At 41.7% G+C, this 15,970-nt stretch overlaps 1 protein-coding gene across 1 annotated transcript in view; it reads right to left on the reverse strand.

The window, feature by feature from the left end:
* ntrk2a (neurotrophic tyrosine kinase, receptor, type 2a) overlaps nucleotides 1-14,186 on the reverse strand; it is a 129,676-nt gene extending 115,490 nt beyond the window's left edge. Inside the window, exon 1 of the mRNA XM_007906808.2 lies at nucleotides 13,739-14,186. Within this exon, the coding sequence (XP_007904999.1) occupies nucleotides 13,739-13,947 (209 nt within the window). The 5' untranslated portion in view covers nucleotides 13,948-14,186. The remainder of the gene's footprint in view (nucleotides 1-13,738) is intronic.
* Between the last annotated feature and the right edge of the window lie 1,784 nt (nucleotides 14,187-15,970).

The following is a 15,970-nucleotide window of genomic DNA, read 5'->3' on the forward strand; positions in this document are numbered from 1 at the left end:
TGCCTCCTCTGTCCATTCCTCACAACCAAAGCAGCCGAAACCCTTGTCCACGCCTTCATCACTTCCTGGCTGGACTATTCCAATGCCCTCCTCGCTGGTCTGCTCAGCTCCACCATACACAAAATGCAATTAATCCAAAACTCCACCCCCCCCGGATACTCACCTGCACAAAACTCCGTACCCCAATCACACCAGTCCTAGCCAGGCTCCACTGGCTCCCAATTACCGAACGGATCGACTTCAAGATCCTCTCACCCATTTTCAAATCCCTTCATACGCTCGAACCTCCCTACCTATCCGACCTGCTTATTCCCTACTCTACCACCTGCTGCCTCCACTTGGCCTCCTGTTTGTCCCTCGTCCCCTGCTCTCCATCATCAGTAGCATTGCCTTCAGCCACTATACCACTCAGGAACTCTCTCCTTCAATCCCTCCACTTTGCCCCCTCTCTCCCCCACTTTCCTGCATAAAGACCTTCCTTTTTGATCGTGATTATGGTTACCTCCCCCTTCCCTCTCACCCTGGCTCGGGGTAGGACTCTGCCACTGTCAAGCGCTCTGGGACGCTATCCCGCGTGAAGGGTGCTATATAAATGTAAGTTGTTGCTGTTGTTGTTAGGTCTATAATCAAAATCTAACATAAGTTAGAGCACCAAGTTAGTAGAGGATGGGAGAAAATTTAAGGTAAATATAAGTGACAGTTAATGAGTGTTCAATTGCAACTTAATCTGTGGTTTCAGATAACCCAATTAACCACTTTGTTTTTATTTTATGAAATAATCGGAACCTCATGAATTAAATTAGTGTATTACTCATTCCCAAACATTGATTTCCTATTAATTTCTTTAACAAACACTTCAATAATATACAACTCTAGTACATGGATTATGTTCAAATATATGTTTGCATAACATTAAAAACTGAGCATATTTTTGGTCTTCACAAGTTTATTACTACAATATTATTTTTGTAGGTGTTCACCCACAAAAATACAGTCACTATAACGTATAGAAGATTTGTAAAGAGTTTTGATGTGTTCTGGACATTATTGGCACTATATAAAATGCAAGGATTATTATTATTTTTGACACATTTGATCTTCATGAATGTGTTGCTTTAATATTATTGCTTACAGTAATGAAAGTTGGGTCATATTTGAATAACATGCACATTATTATTTGATGCTCTCTAAAATGTAGTTAAATTGTGTCAATTTTCCAAGGGTGTCTGCATATTAGAGATTAAAAGATTGCTTGAAACTTAGACTAAAACTTATTCTTTCTCATATCAAATTGTTCTCTGACAAAGCTAAACTTATTTTACACATTTACACTTATATAGCAACTTTCGTGTCAGGAAGATGTCTCAAGGTGCTTGACAGTCCCAGCTTGGCACCCACCCGAATTAATAGGAAGGATGACAGAAAACATGATCAAAGAGGAAGGTCTTGACATGCACATTGAAAGAGGCGAGGGAAGGGACCTAGTCAGAGGGACTCGGGTTGGAGTTCCAGAGTGTGGGGGAAGACAAACTGAAAGCCCGACTGCTGTTTTCACTAACACAACAAGACCTTCACCTTTTTAAGTCTGCAAACACCCCTTGGTAACCAACATTGCTTGTCCTATACATTTAGCTTCTATGACTGCAACTAGTACCAGTGAAAGGTATCACACGATAGAGATCTAAAATCTCCAATAGCACTATTGCTTTGTCATACTGGTCAATGATTGGATTATCTATGTCCAGAATATAGGAACTGAGACATCGCAACATCGGGTGTAGGGGTATTCCCTTACACTCTTCAGACATCTTGAGACTGCCGGTAGATCCAATGCAGGGGGATAATAAACTACTTGGTCAATGTCTAAAAACTGATTAGGTGTAACTAAGCATTTGGGGTCACATCTTCAGCACCTTTTCAACACATAACATACTTCAAGATCTACCATCCAGAGTTCTCTAAATTTCCACTGCAGTAATATTACAAAGATTAAATCACATCACTTAACAGTTTCAACCAATTTTCTCGAGCTACAAAAATACCTTATTCTTTAAATTCCTGGAGATTCAAATTCTCTAAAGGTTCATTTGACACTAGCCAATGCTTAGTTTTGGAATTAAGCCAACACACAGATGGCAGACGGAAAGATCCCTGGTTGTATTCCTAGTCTGTGCTGAGTTACTAGACTTTTGTCAAGCTGGTGGTAGCAAGTGCATTGATACAATGGGTGGGGTGGGGAGAGGGTTCTCATCCCTGATTGCCTACCAGTGACTCCTATGGGAAAGTGTATTTGAATGGATATCAGGCTAAGATAGGATCATGTTTGACAGTGATGTTCAGTACTATTTATATATTCTATCGGGATTCACACAATATCTCTTGAAATCCCATGTACAGTACTTTTCACTAGAAGTCAGTACCTCTATGAGAGAAAACTGGAGGGAAGAAATGAATATTTGGCATATTAAGGATTACTTTTGGAATGTTTGTGCAGTTTGTGGGGCCTCATAATAGAAAAGATATTTGAGACAAGGAAAGGGTACAGTGTAGGTTCACAGGGACACTTCCAGAGAACACAGAGTGACACAGAGAACATAGAGTGTTTATCGTAATGAAAAAGGCTTGAAAAACTGGGCTGTTTCATCCTAAACAGATCTAATAGACAAGTTCAAAATTCTGAAAGCATTTTTGGAGGATCAGAGTCATATGATAGAAATGTTCTAATGTTCCATTTCCCAGTTTTCATCTTTCACCTTGACAACCAAAAACATACAAATTCCCAATTTTGCCAAAATCAATAAAGAAAGACATAAAATTTATTCTGCAGTTTCTCTGACAAGGAGACTTTTATTTTTATTGGAGGAGTTTTTTCTCTGGCTTTCTTGGTTTATTTGTGTTTTCTGGAGTGGCTGCTAGGTTGCTGCTGGGTTGCGTGAAGAAAATGTAGACAGTAGAAGGAAAGGAAAACAAAGCAAAGTGTGAATAAGACTAACTATAACAGTTAACATAGATTCGAAGATTGATGGGAAAGTAATTACAAAAATAAAATTAAAATGATAATTGGGGAACAGAAAATCATAATAAATCCAGCAATACGGAAACATACCAATAATAATCTGCACACTCCCAGCGGGCTAGAAAATCTTACGGATCTTAAAAAGACCAGCTTGCAAAGTATGAATGGATTTAAAAGTTTTCTACAATTCTGCACAATTTTAAATTTTAAGACCAAATGGTCTTACACTCTGAGACCGTGTGGAATTTCAGACCCAAGCAGTAGTAGGCTGGCTCCCCAAAAAGGGCTTGGAATTTTCCGGTAAAATGGGGGTGCTGAGTCCTGGGGAGATGCCGACTTACAGGGGATACTGATTCCCAGGGGCCCCGATTTACCATAAAACCTCCGGGCATTTATAAACTTTGTTGGGACTTAAACAGGAGGGTGGGATGTGGGTGGTGATTGGCTATTGTAGCTGTCACTCTTCAGGGAGAATAGACTCTGGGCGATGATTGGCTAGTCCAAGCTGTCACTCACCCAGATGTCAGGCTCTGGGGTGGCAAGTATTGGAAGCCAATCGCAGGAGTGTTGGGGCTCAGGAACTATTCTTGAGCGCTCTCAGATAATTTCACAATTTCCCACATAGCCAGTTTACCCCTGGGAGTTTACTGACTATGACAATGTTTTGGGGGGTCAGTCGGTTATCTGACACATGTGGAAACTCATCACCATGCTGAAGAATATCCAAACCAAGTTGAGAGTTCCAAGCATTCCACCCACACAGAGCAGATTGTTGGAATGAATGCACACTCTCTCCCTGGAGGGACCACATCCTGCTTACCTAATTCCAGAAAGTATTACAACAACAACAGCTTGCACTTATATGCTACCCTCCGCACAGGGTAGCCTCTCAGAGTGCTTAACCATTAGGCGCAGATTGGCAGGAGCCAAGTCTTGGAGACCCTAGAATTGGGGTACTGTTGGCGTCTAACCATCTAAAACTGCACAGCTTGCCATTGATATAATAATGATAATAATCTTGCATTTGATATAGCGTTTTCCACGTCTTCTAGACGTCTCAAAGCGCTTCACAGAATATACCTTAAAATGAATTGACTGTATATTTGCGGGCGAAACGTTGCAGCCAATTGTACACAGCAGTGTCCCACAAACAGTCGTAAACTGAGTGCCCAAATTATTATTGTTTTTTTTCTTTAAGGATTATTATCAGGCACGTGGAATAAGGAAACTTGCCCACGGTTTAAACCCAGGTCTCTCGCTTGCGAGACAAGTGCTCTAATCACGTAGCTACAGGACTCCGATATTGCTGTATGACAAGCTTTCCTGCTGCTTGTCCAGCTAGGACCACCCTATCCATTAGGGCTTTGGCTTGCAGGGTTAACAGGAGCTCCTTAAACCCTTAGCTGTATCAAGTGGGTACAGTACACACAATATTATCACTGATAATCACCAGGGAGAAGGCAAAAAAAGTACCTATACAAATATAAATCACAATTAGAAATATATAGCTAAACAAGAATTAAATGATTCATTAAAAAAAAATAATAAGTAATTGATTTGTTTTCATTTAATTTTGTTTTTATTTATTTTCCTTTATTCCCATACCAGACAACATTCCTCAGGCTAGAGGGTGAACAGAACCTCTCTTTCCAGCCAGTGTTTCTCAACCGCGAGTTTCTGAGAAGTGTCCAACCAGCTCTCCGCAGATCTTTGCTCCTTACTTGCCTACACTTCCTTTGACCAGGTTCCTTTGAGATCTTCCATGTGAGGAACCATTGGTTATCTCCTAAAATTCCACAGCAGAGATGATTGGTACACTGATTAGTGAACCAATGTGCTGAGTCATGAGATTGTCTGCATTGATTTGAATGTGTTAATTCAATCTTGATTTAACTCCCCGTTATACTTTTAGCAGTGATAGATTGAACCAATGTTAATAGAATTATCCATTGGAGCAGTCAATCCTTGATTAAGTCTCAAATGAATTAGAAAACCCCTTGTGATGGGAAACTCAGTAATAAGACTAGTTGATCACTCCAGGGTAATTTAAAAATAAATACCTTTGAGTATTTCAAACAAATACATAACATGTCGATTCAACTTATTTTTAAAATGATTCATTAAAAAAGGAATAATAAGTAATTAATATACAGTGACCATCACTCATAATAAAAATAGGGAATGTAGATGAATAAAAGTTACCGCATATGGCCATTCAGGTAAATATAATGATAAATATAATAATTCTTACATTTGATGTAGCACCTTATCACATCTTCAAGACATCTCAAAGGGCTTCACAGAGTGAAGAGTTATACTGTAAGGTGAATTGACTGTATATTTTGTGGGTGAAATTATTGTTCTGAGTGAGCATTGCCAATAATAATAATAATAATAATAATAATCCTTGCATTTGATATAGCGCTTTTCACGTCGGGAGGACGTCCCAAAGCGCTTCACAGAATAGACTGTAAAGTGAATTGACTGTATATTTGTGGGCGAACGCGGCAGCCAATTGCGCACAGCAATGTCCCACAAACAGTCGTAGATTGAAAATGACCAATTTATTATTGTTTTTTTTTTTGTTTTGTTTTTTGGAGGGATTATTATTAGGCGTGTGGAGTAAGGAAACTTGCCCAAGGTTTCGCCCTGCCTGGAATTGAACTCAGGTCTCTCACTTGCAAAGCGAGTGCTCTAATAGTGGAAGGAGAAGGATAAGTTGAGAAAACTTAGCACCACTGCTGTGAGAGGAAGGGGAATTGTTCCTCTCAGGCTTATGTTTGGGAAATTAAAACACCCTTTACAAAGCAGAGGTTTGTGATTGATGAAAGATCCATGTTGTACCTGATTAACCATTCTTCTTAAGACAAAAAAACTAATTTCTAATTGTTCCATTTAGAAAAGTTGCTCATGATAATGAAGGATCACTGCAGAGGAATTTGTTTGGTCATTCTTTCACAATGATAGTGATCCTTGCCTTTGAGATATGCTTTTATGCCCCATTTGTTACAGGCACTGGTTGAAAGTATATCAATGCATTGCAACTATTTTATTAATGTCAAATCTGGTGTACAGTTAGATTTGTCATTGCCAGCTAAGAATTACTGCAGATAAGAATCCCTACTTTAGAAGTCAGATCTGCTGACTGAATGTACAATTGAATAAGGTCTCATAACAATCATGAGATTTCTCTATTTTGATGCAATCCATACAATCCATATGGTGTTTTCCTTTCTTTCTCTCATTGTCACCATGTTTTTTCAGTTTGGAACCTGACTTCATCTGCATAATTTACCGTACTGTAATTGATTTCCTTTGACACTCACAGCCAATGCAACTTGTTGATCAAATAAATGTTCAAATAAACAAACCTCCATCCAAAGCACAGGTAAATCCAAATTATTCCTACCAGAGTAGAAGTGTTAGACATGTGCCTTACCCCCATTTGTCAGCTTTTCTTTGTTGTAGCCTCTGAGTCAGAAGGTTGTGAGTTCAGGACTTGGAACCCACCTAGTTTATGCTGACACAGCATGTTTATGCTGTGCTGCATTGTCATTTGGATTGGATGCTAAACCAAGATCACAGTGCAGTCCAGTAAAGGTGGACATTAAAGATCCAGTGATTCTATTTGAAAAGTGAAGGGACTTTCTCCTGGTGGGCTGGGCAACAAATTTGCCATTCCACAGCTATTTGTAGGCCACTGCATTGTGCAAATTGGCTGACGTTGTCCACAAAACACATACAGTCACATCACTTTACAGCACTATGAAGACATCTTGACAGGGTCTTAAATGTTTTCCCTGTATACTTGCAGTTTGCATTATTCCAGTGCTCTGTTTTCAGGTGCAGCATATAGAAATTAAGTTCACATCCCTTCAAATAAAGTATATAATAATAATAATTTGGCCACTCAACGCAATCCACAATTCTTCGTGGGACACTGTTGTGCACAATTAGGAGCCACGTTTCACCCACAAAATACAGTCAATCCACTTTACAATCTATTCTGATTGAAGCACTTCAAGGCATCTCAACCACATAATAAGGCGCCTCTGCACCTCAGGCACTGGCAGCATCAGCCTCCACAGCTGCTCGCTCAATCTCACTAAGCCAGTCAGCAACCTGGGTATCTTGTTCGGCCCTGAACTGTCCTTTCTCCCTCACAACCGCACCATGACCGCACTGCCTACCACCTCCGCAACATTGCCAACTCCGCCACTGCCTCACCCCTCAGGCTGCCGAAACCCTCACCTCCGCATTCATCACATCAAGGCTCAACTACGAGAACTCCCTCCTCATCGGCCTTCCTAACTCTTCCCTTCACAAGCTGCAGATCATCCAAAACTCTGCAGCTCGTGTACTCTCACGCACCAGGCTCTGTGACCCCATCATTCCCACCCTCGCCCGACTCCACTGGCTCCCCATCCCTCAGAGGATAGAGTTCAAGATCCTGGTCCTCACTTTCAAGGCCATTCATGGCCTTGTCTCCTTCTACCTCTCTGACCTGCTGACTCCCTACCAACCTGATCACTCCCTCTGTTAAGCGGGCTCCAGCCTGCTCCATGTCTCCCACCCGATCCACCCTACCATCGGTGGCCGGGGTTTTCAGCCTCTCTGCCCCCACACTCCAGAACTCCATCCCACAGTCTCTTCACCTCGCTTCCTCCCTTGCCTCCTTCAAGGCCGGTCTCAAGACCCTCCTCTTCAATTATGCCTTCAGTCGCCCTCCCACCTCTCTGCCTTCCCTCACCCCTATCACACCCCTCCCCCATGCTCGGGTCCTGACTCCTGACTGTCTAGCGCCTTGGGACATCCTCCCGACGTGAGGCGCTCTATAAATGTAATTTTGTTGTTGTTGTTGTTTCAATTTGAGCTCCATGCTGAGGGGCGGAGGACTGGGGGGAGGTGTTTAAAGAAAAATAAAGAAAAAAAAGTGAATTTCATTTTGGTTGTACACAGCATAATATATGATTGCAGCATGCTGTTCAAGAGTCAAAGAGAGAAAGAGAGAAATTCCCATCAGGGGACGTTGAAATTGATTAGGAATAAATGGGGACAAACCATGGTCACTCAATCCAGCACACTGCTATGCGCAATTGCCTGCCACATTTTGCCCACAAAATATAGTCAATCCAATTGACAGTACATTCTGTGAACCGCTTTGAGACGTCTCGACGACGTGATAAGGTGCTATCTCAAATGCAAGGATTATTATTATTGACTCCTGTATATTTTCTTCACACTCATTTTTTCTCTCTTCGCTCATTTCTTCTCTTTACTTCATGTAATCTGTTATAGTCTTTCTCCAGAAGCAATTCCCCATTTTGCCTCATTGGTTCTTTGCGTATAACATCCTTCTCTTTTTTTATTTTACAATAAAATATTATTTTACTGGCTTACTAACAATGTTAACTGTCCACCTGATGATTACACATAGAAGCATTTATGTGCAGTCTCTGCCCCTCTTTTGTTGTCCCATTCAAGCTCACTTGAGTCTTTCACCTTTTCATAAGATCATAAGAGAGATTCAGATAAAGATGGCTCTTTGGCTGATTTGATCTCATCTTTCCAGAATACCTACTCTACCATCTTCCTATTACAACATCAAACTGATTCTTAAATTAATCCAATGCCCTGAACTGAACCAACTTTTACGGTAACCCATTGTCATCTTTATTTATCCTCTGGGTAAAGAAAGAAAAACTTCTTGGTACGTGTCCCCAAACTTTGGAATCCTGGATCAATGCCCTCTTCTTCTGATGATGACATTCTGTATCTGAAAATAATTTTCTTTGATTCCTAATATTCCTTTTGTTTGCTCTCATTCTCTTCTCTTTAGTATCAATCGCAGGGAGGGCACTTAGAAGTGGGTCAACATATCTACAACAAACACTGTAACAATCCTAATGGGAAATGATTAATGATAATGAAGACAAAGCCTTTGCATTGGGACCACATGTTACTGAAGAACTGCTTCTGAGAATCCTTTGAATAGTTGTGGTATATTGTATTTTCATAAGTCAGAATAGCTCCTTTTCACTCATCTCGTTTGTAACATCATGATTTCCTGTATTATATGAAAACTATTGCAGTTTCTTTTTCTCCATCTTTCTGACCCTTCTTGATTTATCTCTTTCACTACCCGGTACTCCATTTTCTTTCTAATCTCCAAATGTCACAGTTTTCTCCAATGTGTCATACTGTCTATATAATTTGCCTTTTTTCCTCTCCACCCTTCTTGGCACGTTTATTTGTCCCTTTCTTCCTCATTAACTCTGCTTTTTTCACTCATTTTTTGTTTCCATATATTTCTCTTCATATTCTCTCCCTTGTCCTCCATCTGGTCTCTTCTCTATTTCTCTGATATTCTACATGGACATCAGATTCTCTGTGACAGGTATAAATGCATACTTGTACTGACACCAATTCCCTGGAAATCTTACATATCCAACGGTAACATTGTAAACTCTCAAGGATAGGAAGGCTGAATACATTCCCTAGTACCACATTATCCTTGATCTAGACTGCAGGAAACCCAAACCACAAAAAGCATTATACTGCCTCCTTAATAATTTAACTGCAGATACCCAAGGTCGCAAAAAGCCATTCACAGCAAAAAGAGTGGGAAAATATATGTGCATTTAAACCGTGAACTAAATTTCTAACTATATTGTAATATTTAACAAGCGATTAAGAGCATTATTACTTGCACAAGTTATGTATACATGAAGTTTGTTTGCTCTTTGGGTGGAAGTTAAATACAATCTAAAATAATTTTACAGCCTAACTATTCTGTAGAGCTGTATTTTCTCTCATTTGGAACGCAACAGTCACAGATCTAATGGCACATACCACTGAGTGGATACACATTAGCATCAGTGTATGCATTCTTAATTTACTAAAGTAGTTTTTTAAAATCATATCAGATGAATAGTTTACTTCAAAGGATTATATATTTCTAGAGCGAAAGGGATGTCATTTAAATATGATCGGAAATGATTAATCATATTACTGTAACACATAAGCAACTTTAGGCAGTTCTTTTGGGTAAACGTATGGCTTTTTTTAGGACTAGACTATTAACGAAAACTCCCAACTTTCATCGTTTCTCTTTTGATTAATCGTTGCCTTTCTGCTGCCCCTCTGCTTGAATCCCAGCTCTTTTCTCACAAGAGATTTCAGTTTTCCCTGTGAGACTTGCAGCATCGATCATTTTCCTGAGCGTGAATTTTAGCCAAAGTGTTGCAAATACCGAGTTGAGTTGTGCCACAATCAATCAGTGCAACGTGTAAATTCACCAAATACTGTTTATAACAAAGCCATCAGTACAGTTTGGGATTATTTTCACAGCTCCAGTCTATTTTTGTGCACCACATCTTTACCCAGTTCCGTATTGATTCCTGTTTATCTATGTACAGCCAACACAGTCTGTAAGCAAACCTCAAGCCCAGTCAGTCCTGAATAATTATTATTATTCTGCTACGTTAGTTTGTCCCCAGTTAAAGCAAATACTCATCTGCAACCCTGTTGCTGCATCTTAGTGCATTGCATTACACAGGGGGCGCTTTACTGTGCAACCCTTCTAAATACGCACGATATTTATTTTAATTTCAATTTTAAATTAAGAGCAGTGGTGAAGTTGATTTAAAGGGTGGCTGCATTGATGGAAACATGCTTGGGAGATTTTTTTTTTAACCTACTTTGGAGGCTGAAGACCCCAGTCCATTGGGCTCACCATAACATTGCAATGGATATTCATGCATCGTGTGTTTTTATTCCCGTCCCGTCCCCCCACCCCGTCCCCCCCAATAAAATAGGGATGAGTTTGCTTGGTCAATGTTAAATCAAACCCGATACTGCCTCCAACATTGAACATGTTGCCCACAATAACCAGGTTATAGCGTATAAGCAACATCCAGTCTAAGTCTAAGAGATCTAAACTCTCTATCGACCCATTCAAAATGGGAAGCCCCTCTTATATTGGGCACAGTTACTGAATCCCCCCCCCAGCCCCCACCCCCTCCCCACCAGCCCCCAAATCATTTTGCTTTCCGATCAAATTGTGAGAGCTAGAAACACAAGGATTGCTGGTGAAGGCAGAAATTAGTCTTCTTTGAAGAGTTTGGACCATTCCTGTTTTAAATACCTTTATCGCAAGTTTTTTTTTTCCGTTTTCGTTTTTATTAATCACTCAGTTTTTTGTTCGTTTGTTTGTTTGTTTTTTGCCTTTTTTTGGAGGGGGGGTGTGGGGGGTGATCCGTCAAAAGATTTGCTTAAAGGATAGCTGCAGCCAACATGAAATTGCGGGCAGACAGACAGAGTGATAGTACAAATAGTGGACTCTCTCTCACACACACAGCATCATCCAGTACTTGGCTGCACATCCCACTAAATGTTATATATTTGTTTCATCCTGTGTAAAACATAAATAATGCAGTACTCAACGAGACCGGATTTGTAGCTCACAGGGGTCACGACTGTTTTATTGCACAGAAGAATCGACATTTTCCCAGTAAAACCAAACTGAAGACACTATATATTCTGTTTGCTTTAAAATGTGCAGTGCCACTGCAGACCTCAAAGAGCGCAGAAAGAGTTGGCTTCCACACGCTAATATCTGCGTCTGTCCTGCAGTAAAAAAAAACCTGCCAACCATAAAAAATGTAATTGCGATTTGTCTCAGGTTTTTTTAAAAAAAACAAAACACACAGATTTTTTGGCCCGAATTTGACTTGGATCTCAAAGGATGTGGCAATATAAAGCGGGTCGGCGCTCTGTGACTGAGCTGAACTGGTGTCTGGGGATCTCATTAATAATCCCTTTTGATTCATACGGAGAATAAAACGCCAGGCGAGGTGCCAGCTGGACCTCAGAGGCAAACCCAGCCCGGGTGGTTCCTCAGGACACTGGTGCCTGACCCTCTTGGCATTCACACGCTGGTGCTGCCTTTTGCGGACCTGTGGGGCAAAAGGCGCTGTGATTGCGGGGAGACTGTGTCATCGCTCAGCTCAGCTCAGCTCAGCTCAACTCAGCGCTGGGAATGACTGAGAGGATACACCAGAAGACTGCTGTCTCCATTGCTTTGCAATGGGAGAAAGAGATAAGGCGCAGAGATGGGAGGGATGGGAGGCGGTGGGAACCCAAGAGAGAAATTGGGGAAGATTTGAGGGACTGGGAGGGAAAGAGAAATAGACAGAGGACGAGAGAGAGAGAGAGAGAGAGAGAGATGGGAAAAGAGGTTGGTTGATTCTGGGTGATGATGCGCTTTTTTTTGTAAGTGGCCAGTTTTATTTCACTCTCTGTCTGTCCTACTGATCACCCTCTGGGGACTAACTCGGTAGCATGGCACACTTTCTCCCTATCTCTTTCCAGTTTTGTTTTTGTGTATAAATCATTCCGTTTTCGAGATCGGAGGGTAGCAGTCAAAGTGCACAAATGTACATTACATCCAGAAATAATCCCCATTCTCTATCCTTAGCAGACTTGTTGAACGCCAGTGTTGCAAAAGTCAGAAACCCTTTAATGTCACTGAAATCGCAATAAGGTGTGTACAGTATATCTAAATGAACTTGTTAAAGATCTCCTCTTATTGGCAGTTGCAATAATGGCAACGCCTGAATATCCCCAGAAATGTCACACCAGGGTGCAAAATAATGCACCATTTAACAAAATATCCACCTCCCAACGTCGCAAAGGTTCTGGCACTGAATAGATAGCAATTTATCCTGACCCCTTAGGCACAAGGAACGATTCAACCAGAACAAAAAATGTACGGGTTGTGAAGCGTATTTTTTAAAATTGTCCTTAATCCTATTTCCCCCACAAAACATACAGTCAGTTCACTTTACAGTATATTCTGTGAAGCGCTTTGGGCCGTCTCAATGACATGATGAGGCGCTGTATCAAAGGCAATAATTATTATTGTTATTATTAATCATATTTCACGTTGACCCGGAGATTTAATAGAATAATTAATTAATAATTAATAGGCTTCCATGCATTTTCGCTCCCTGAAAGGATTTGAAGTGAAATAACCCCACATGCTATGCCAAAGCCTTTTTCATTATTGCCATTACCAGTCAGACACCAGCAAGTAAATATAGCTAATAAGGGCACTAGACTGCACAGAAGTAACTAACTTATTCAGCAACGCACAGAGAATACCACTTGGTTTCATTGTTTTTCTTTAAAATGACGATTAGTTGACTATTCTTGCTAAACCTGTTGGTCTGGCAATCTGCACCTGACAGTAGGTTAAGGCTGTTGAACAAAACACACCAGACAGCAATTTCTGCTCAGAGCGAAGCTGGTGATTTGTTTCAAAGTAAACCTGAACCAGGTTCCCCTCTCTGAGGATTTCGGGGTCCCCTTCCAAAGCGATTTCCCCTTATAGTTTCACATTAGAAATACGGTATAGAAGATCTTCATAAATAAAGATACTGGTATTAAGAGCTGTCATTGCTAACTCTCTCCCCAAACATACTACCATAGTTACTTTGAACAAGCAGTTGAGGGGGGGGGATGTTGGACAACATTTAGATTAAGAGTTAACCTCACCCCCTGGCACGGGCTGTCTTTAAAATAATTCAACTGCCAGTAAAAAAGAAAGTAATCCGACTAAGGGTAAGGATACATATATATATATATATATATATAAACATGTTTGCTGTTGTTTACTGCAGTTAGATTGCCTATGCCCATTCGGCAGAGCAATGCACTTACATTTCAGTGATGTTCTCCATCTCGGCTGCAGAGGAGAGGACAGGGAAAGCCACGATGCCGGGCTCTGTGCAGGTGATTTTTCCGCTGATGCATTTGCAGGAAGAAGGACAGGCGAGAGCCAGGCTCCCGACCCCCAGCAAAACCCCCAGCAAACACACCGCAGACCTCCCCAGCCTGTCACACCCACAGCGCCCATCCGAGGAGCTCATCCTCGCCTCTCTGCCTTCCCACACGCCAGTTCCGAGGCGATTTGGGTCTCTCTCTTCTCCCCCACCCCTTCAGGGAAACGCGGTGGGGGGGTTGTTTCAATCCGTATTTCGTTAGGATCTTTGCAGCAGGTTCTTGTGAGAAATTCCGGGCAGATCGAGGTTAATCCGTGGGTGGATTGGGAATAAACCAGGCACACAGAGAGCAGAGAGAGAGAGAGGGGGGGGACAGAGAGAGAGAGAGGGACAGAGAGAGAGAGAGAGGAGATGGACAGTGGTGTCCGCTCCCTCTCTGAGATCTGCAACATATAAACAAGATATTTAAACCGTGGCTTCAGCTTTGTAAATTCCCTGCCAAAAAAAAAAGATCGCTCCCTCTCCCTCCCTCCCTCCCTCCCTCTGTAGTCCCAGAGGGGCGATCTGAATGGTGTAAATGTTACACACAACACACAGAGAGAGAGAGAGAGAGCTGCCCCTACAGACAGACAGACAGACAGAGAGAGAGACAGAGAGAGAGAGAGAGAGACAGAGAGAGAGATGGAGCAAGTGTGGCCACAGAGAGATGTACAGTGCAATCTCTCCTGCCCCAATGGTCTGGGCGCTTTAATGCCACCAACTTGACCGGCTGCCCGTGGTGGGTTTTGCTTGATCTCATTTAATTCTCTCCACACCCCCCCCCACCACCACCACCTCCCCCTTCCCCTCCCTCCTCCCACCCCCACTCCTCCCCTCCACCACCAAACTATTAGTATTTCACATCCAATTCGGGAAGCTGGTGCACATGACGTGCGGTGACGCACGGAGGAGGGGAGGATGGAGCGTTTTGGGGTGAAAAACAAAAGCTACAGAGGGAGGGGAAGGGAGAGGAAAAAAAAAGTTACAAAAAAAAAGAGAGAAGACGGTGGAAGGTGTTGGACGTGAGGTTGTTTGGCAATGAGAGGCGGTGGAGATCCACTGAGTGTCCGGGCAGAGAGGGATGGTTTAGTGCCTGGGTTCCTTGTTCTTAACCAGATGTCCCCACTCCCCCACCTCTCTCCCTCTCTCTATCTCTCTGAATAATAATTATGTAATTATGTGCTGAAATAGTGTGCGCCACAACCTGTCAGTTTGCACTAAATTACACCTACAATGCTTCCGATCTCCCCCCTCCCTCCCTCCCTCCCCATCATCCAGTTCATAGACACCGTCTAACAAATAAATAACCTGCGTCTAATGCACAGAGGGGTGTCACCGTTTGTACTATAATACCTGACAAAAAGTCACGACACTCCATTTCTACTCCATTTGTCTTCCCATTATTTTATTGCATTTGGATCTTCAGGAGGATCAGAGCCCTCCCCCAGCTCTAAAATGTTTTCACAAACAGGGGAACGTATTGATCATATGTAGGGGATGCTCACACTCCACATCATCAGCAGACGGAACTGATAGAGCTGGGAGTTTCAATCTGTAAAATAAAACATACTCCATCGGCAGACTTAAACCTACTGTGCTCCCTGTTTCTCTGGTGCACTCAAATCAACATTGAAATCTGTCTATTCAACATGTGCGAGTATGTCAGTCAATGCCTATATACCGAACTACTTGTGTATGTTCCGGACATCGAGACATTAAATATGTACAGTCCATCCATCCATATGCATAATGTGGAAAACAGGCAGTCAGACTGTTAAAATTGCTAATATTACACGCAGATATTGAATTACAACATCACTCAAAATGATACCATCGCAGACGTGATCGAATTCCTGCATTTAGCTCATTGACTTTTAAATGGACTCTAATAAAAGAACATTACATGTCTGAAAGGCGTTGGGTGGGTTATTGCGATCCCTACTACTATAGTCTTTTTTTTTCCTTCCCCCAATAGACGGTGTGAAATATTAAAATGCATTTCACAAAGAGATCACGTTCTTACTCTGCATCTTGCAGCGACACCTCTGCAATACAGTCCTCAGATTTTTTTTAAACACACACACAGACACACACACACAGGGCAAGCAACAGCAATAGAGAACAGCAATAG

Source organism: Callorhinchus milii, unplaced genomic scaffold, assembly GCF_018977255.1.
Source record: "Callorhinchus milii isolate IMCB2004 unplaced genomic scaffold, IMCB_Cmil_1.0 Scaffold1, whole genome shotgun sequence".
Taxonomy (NCBI): domain Eukaryota; kingdom Metazoa; phylum Chordata; class Chondrichthyes; order Chimaeriformes; family Callorhinchidae; genus Callorhinchus; species Callorhinchus milii.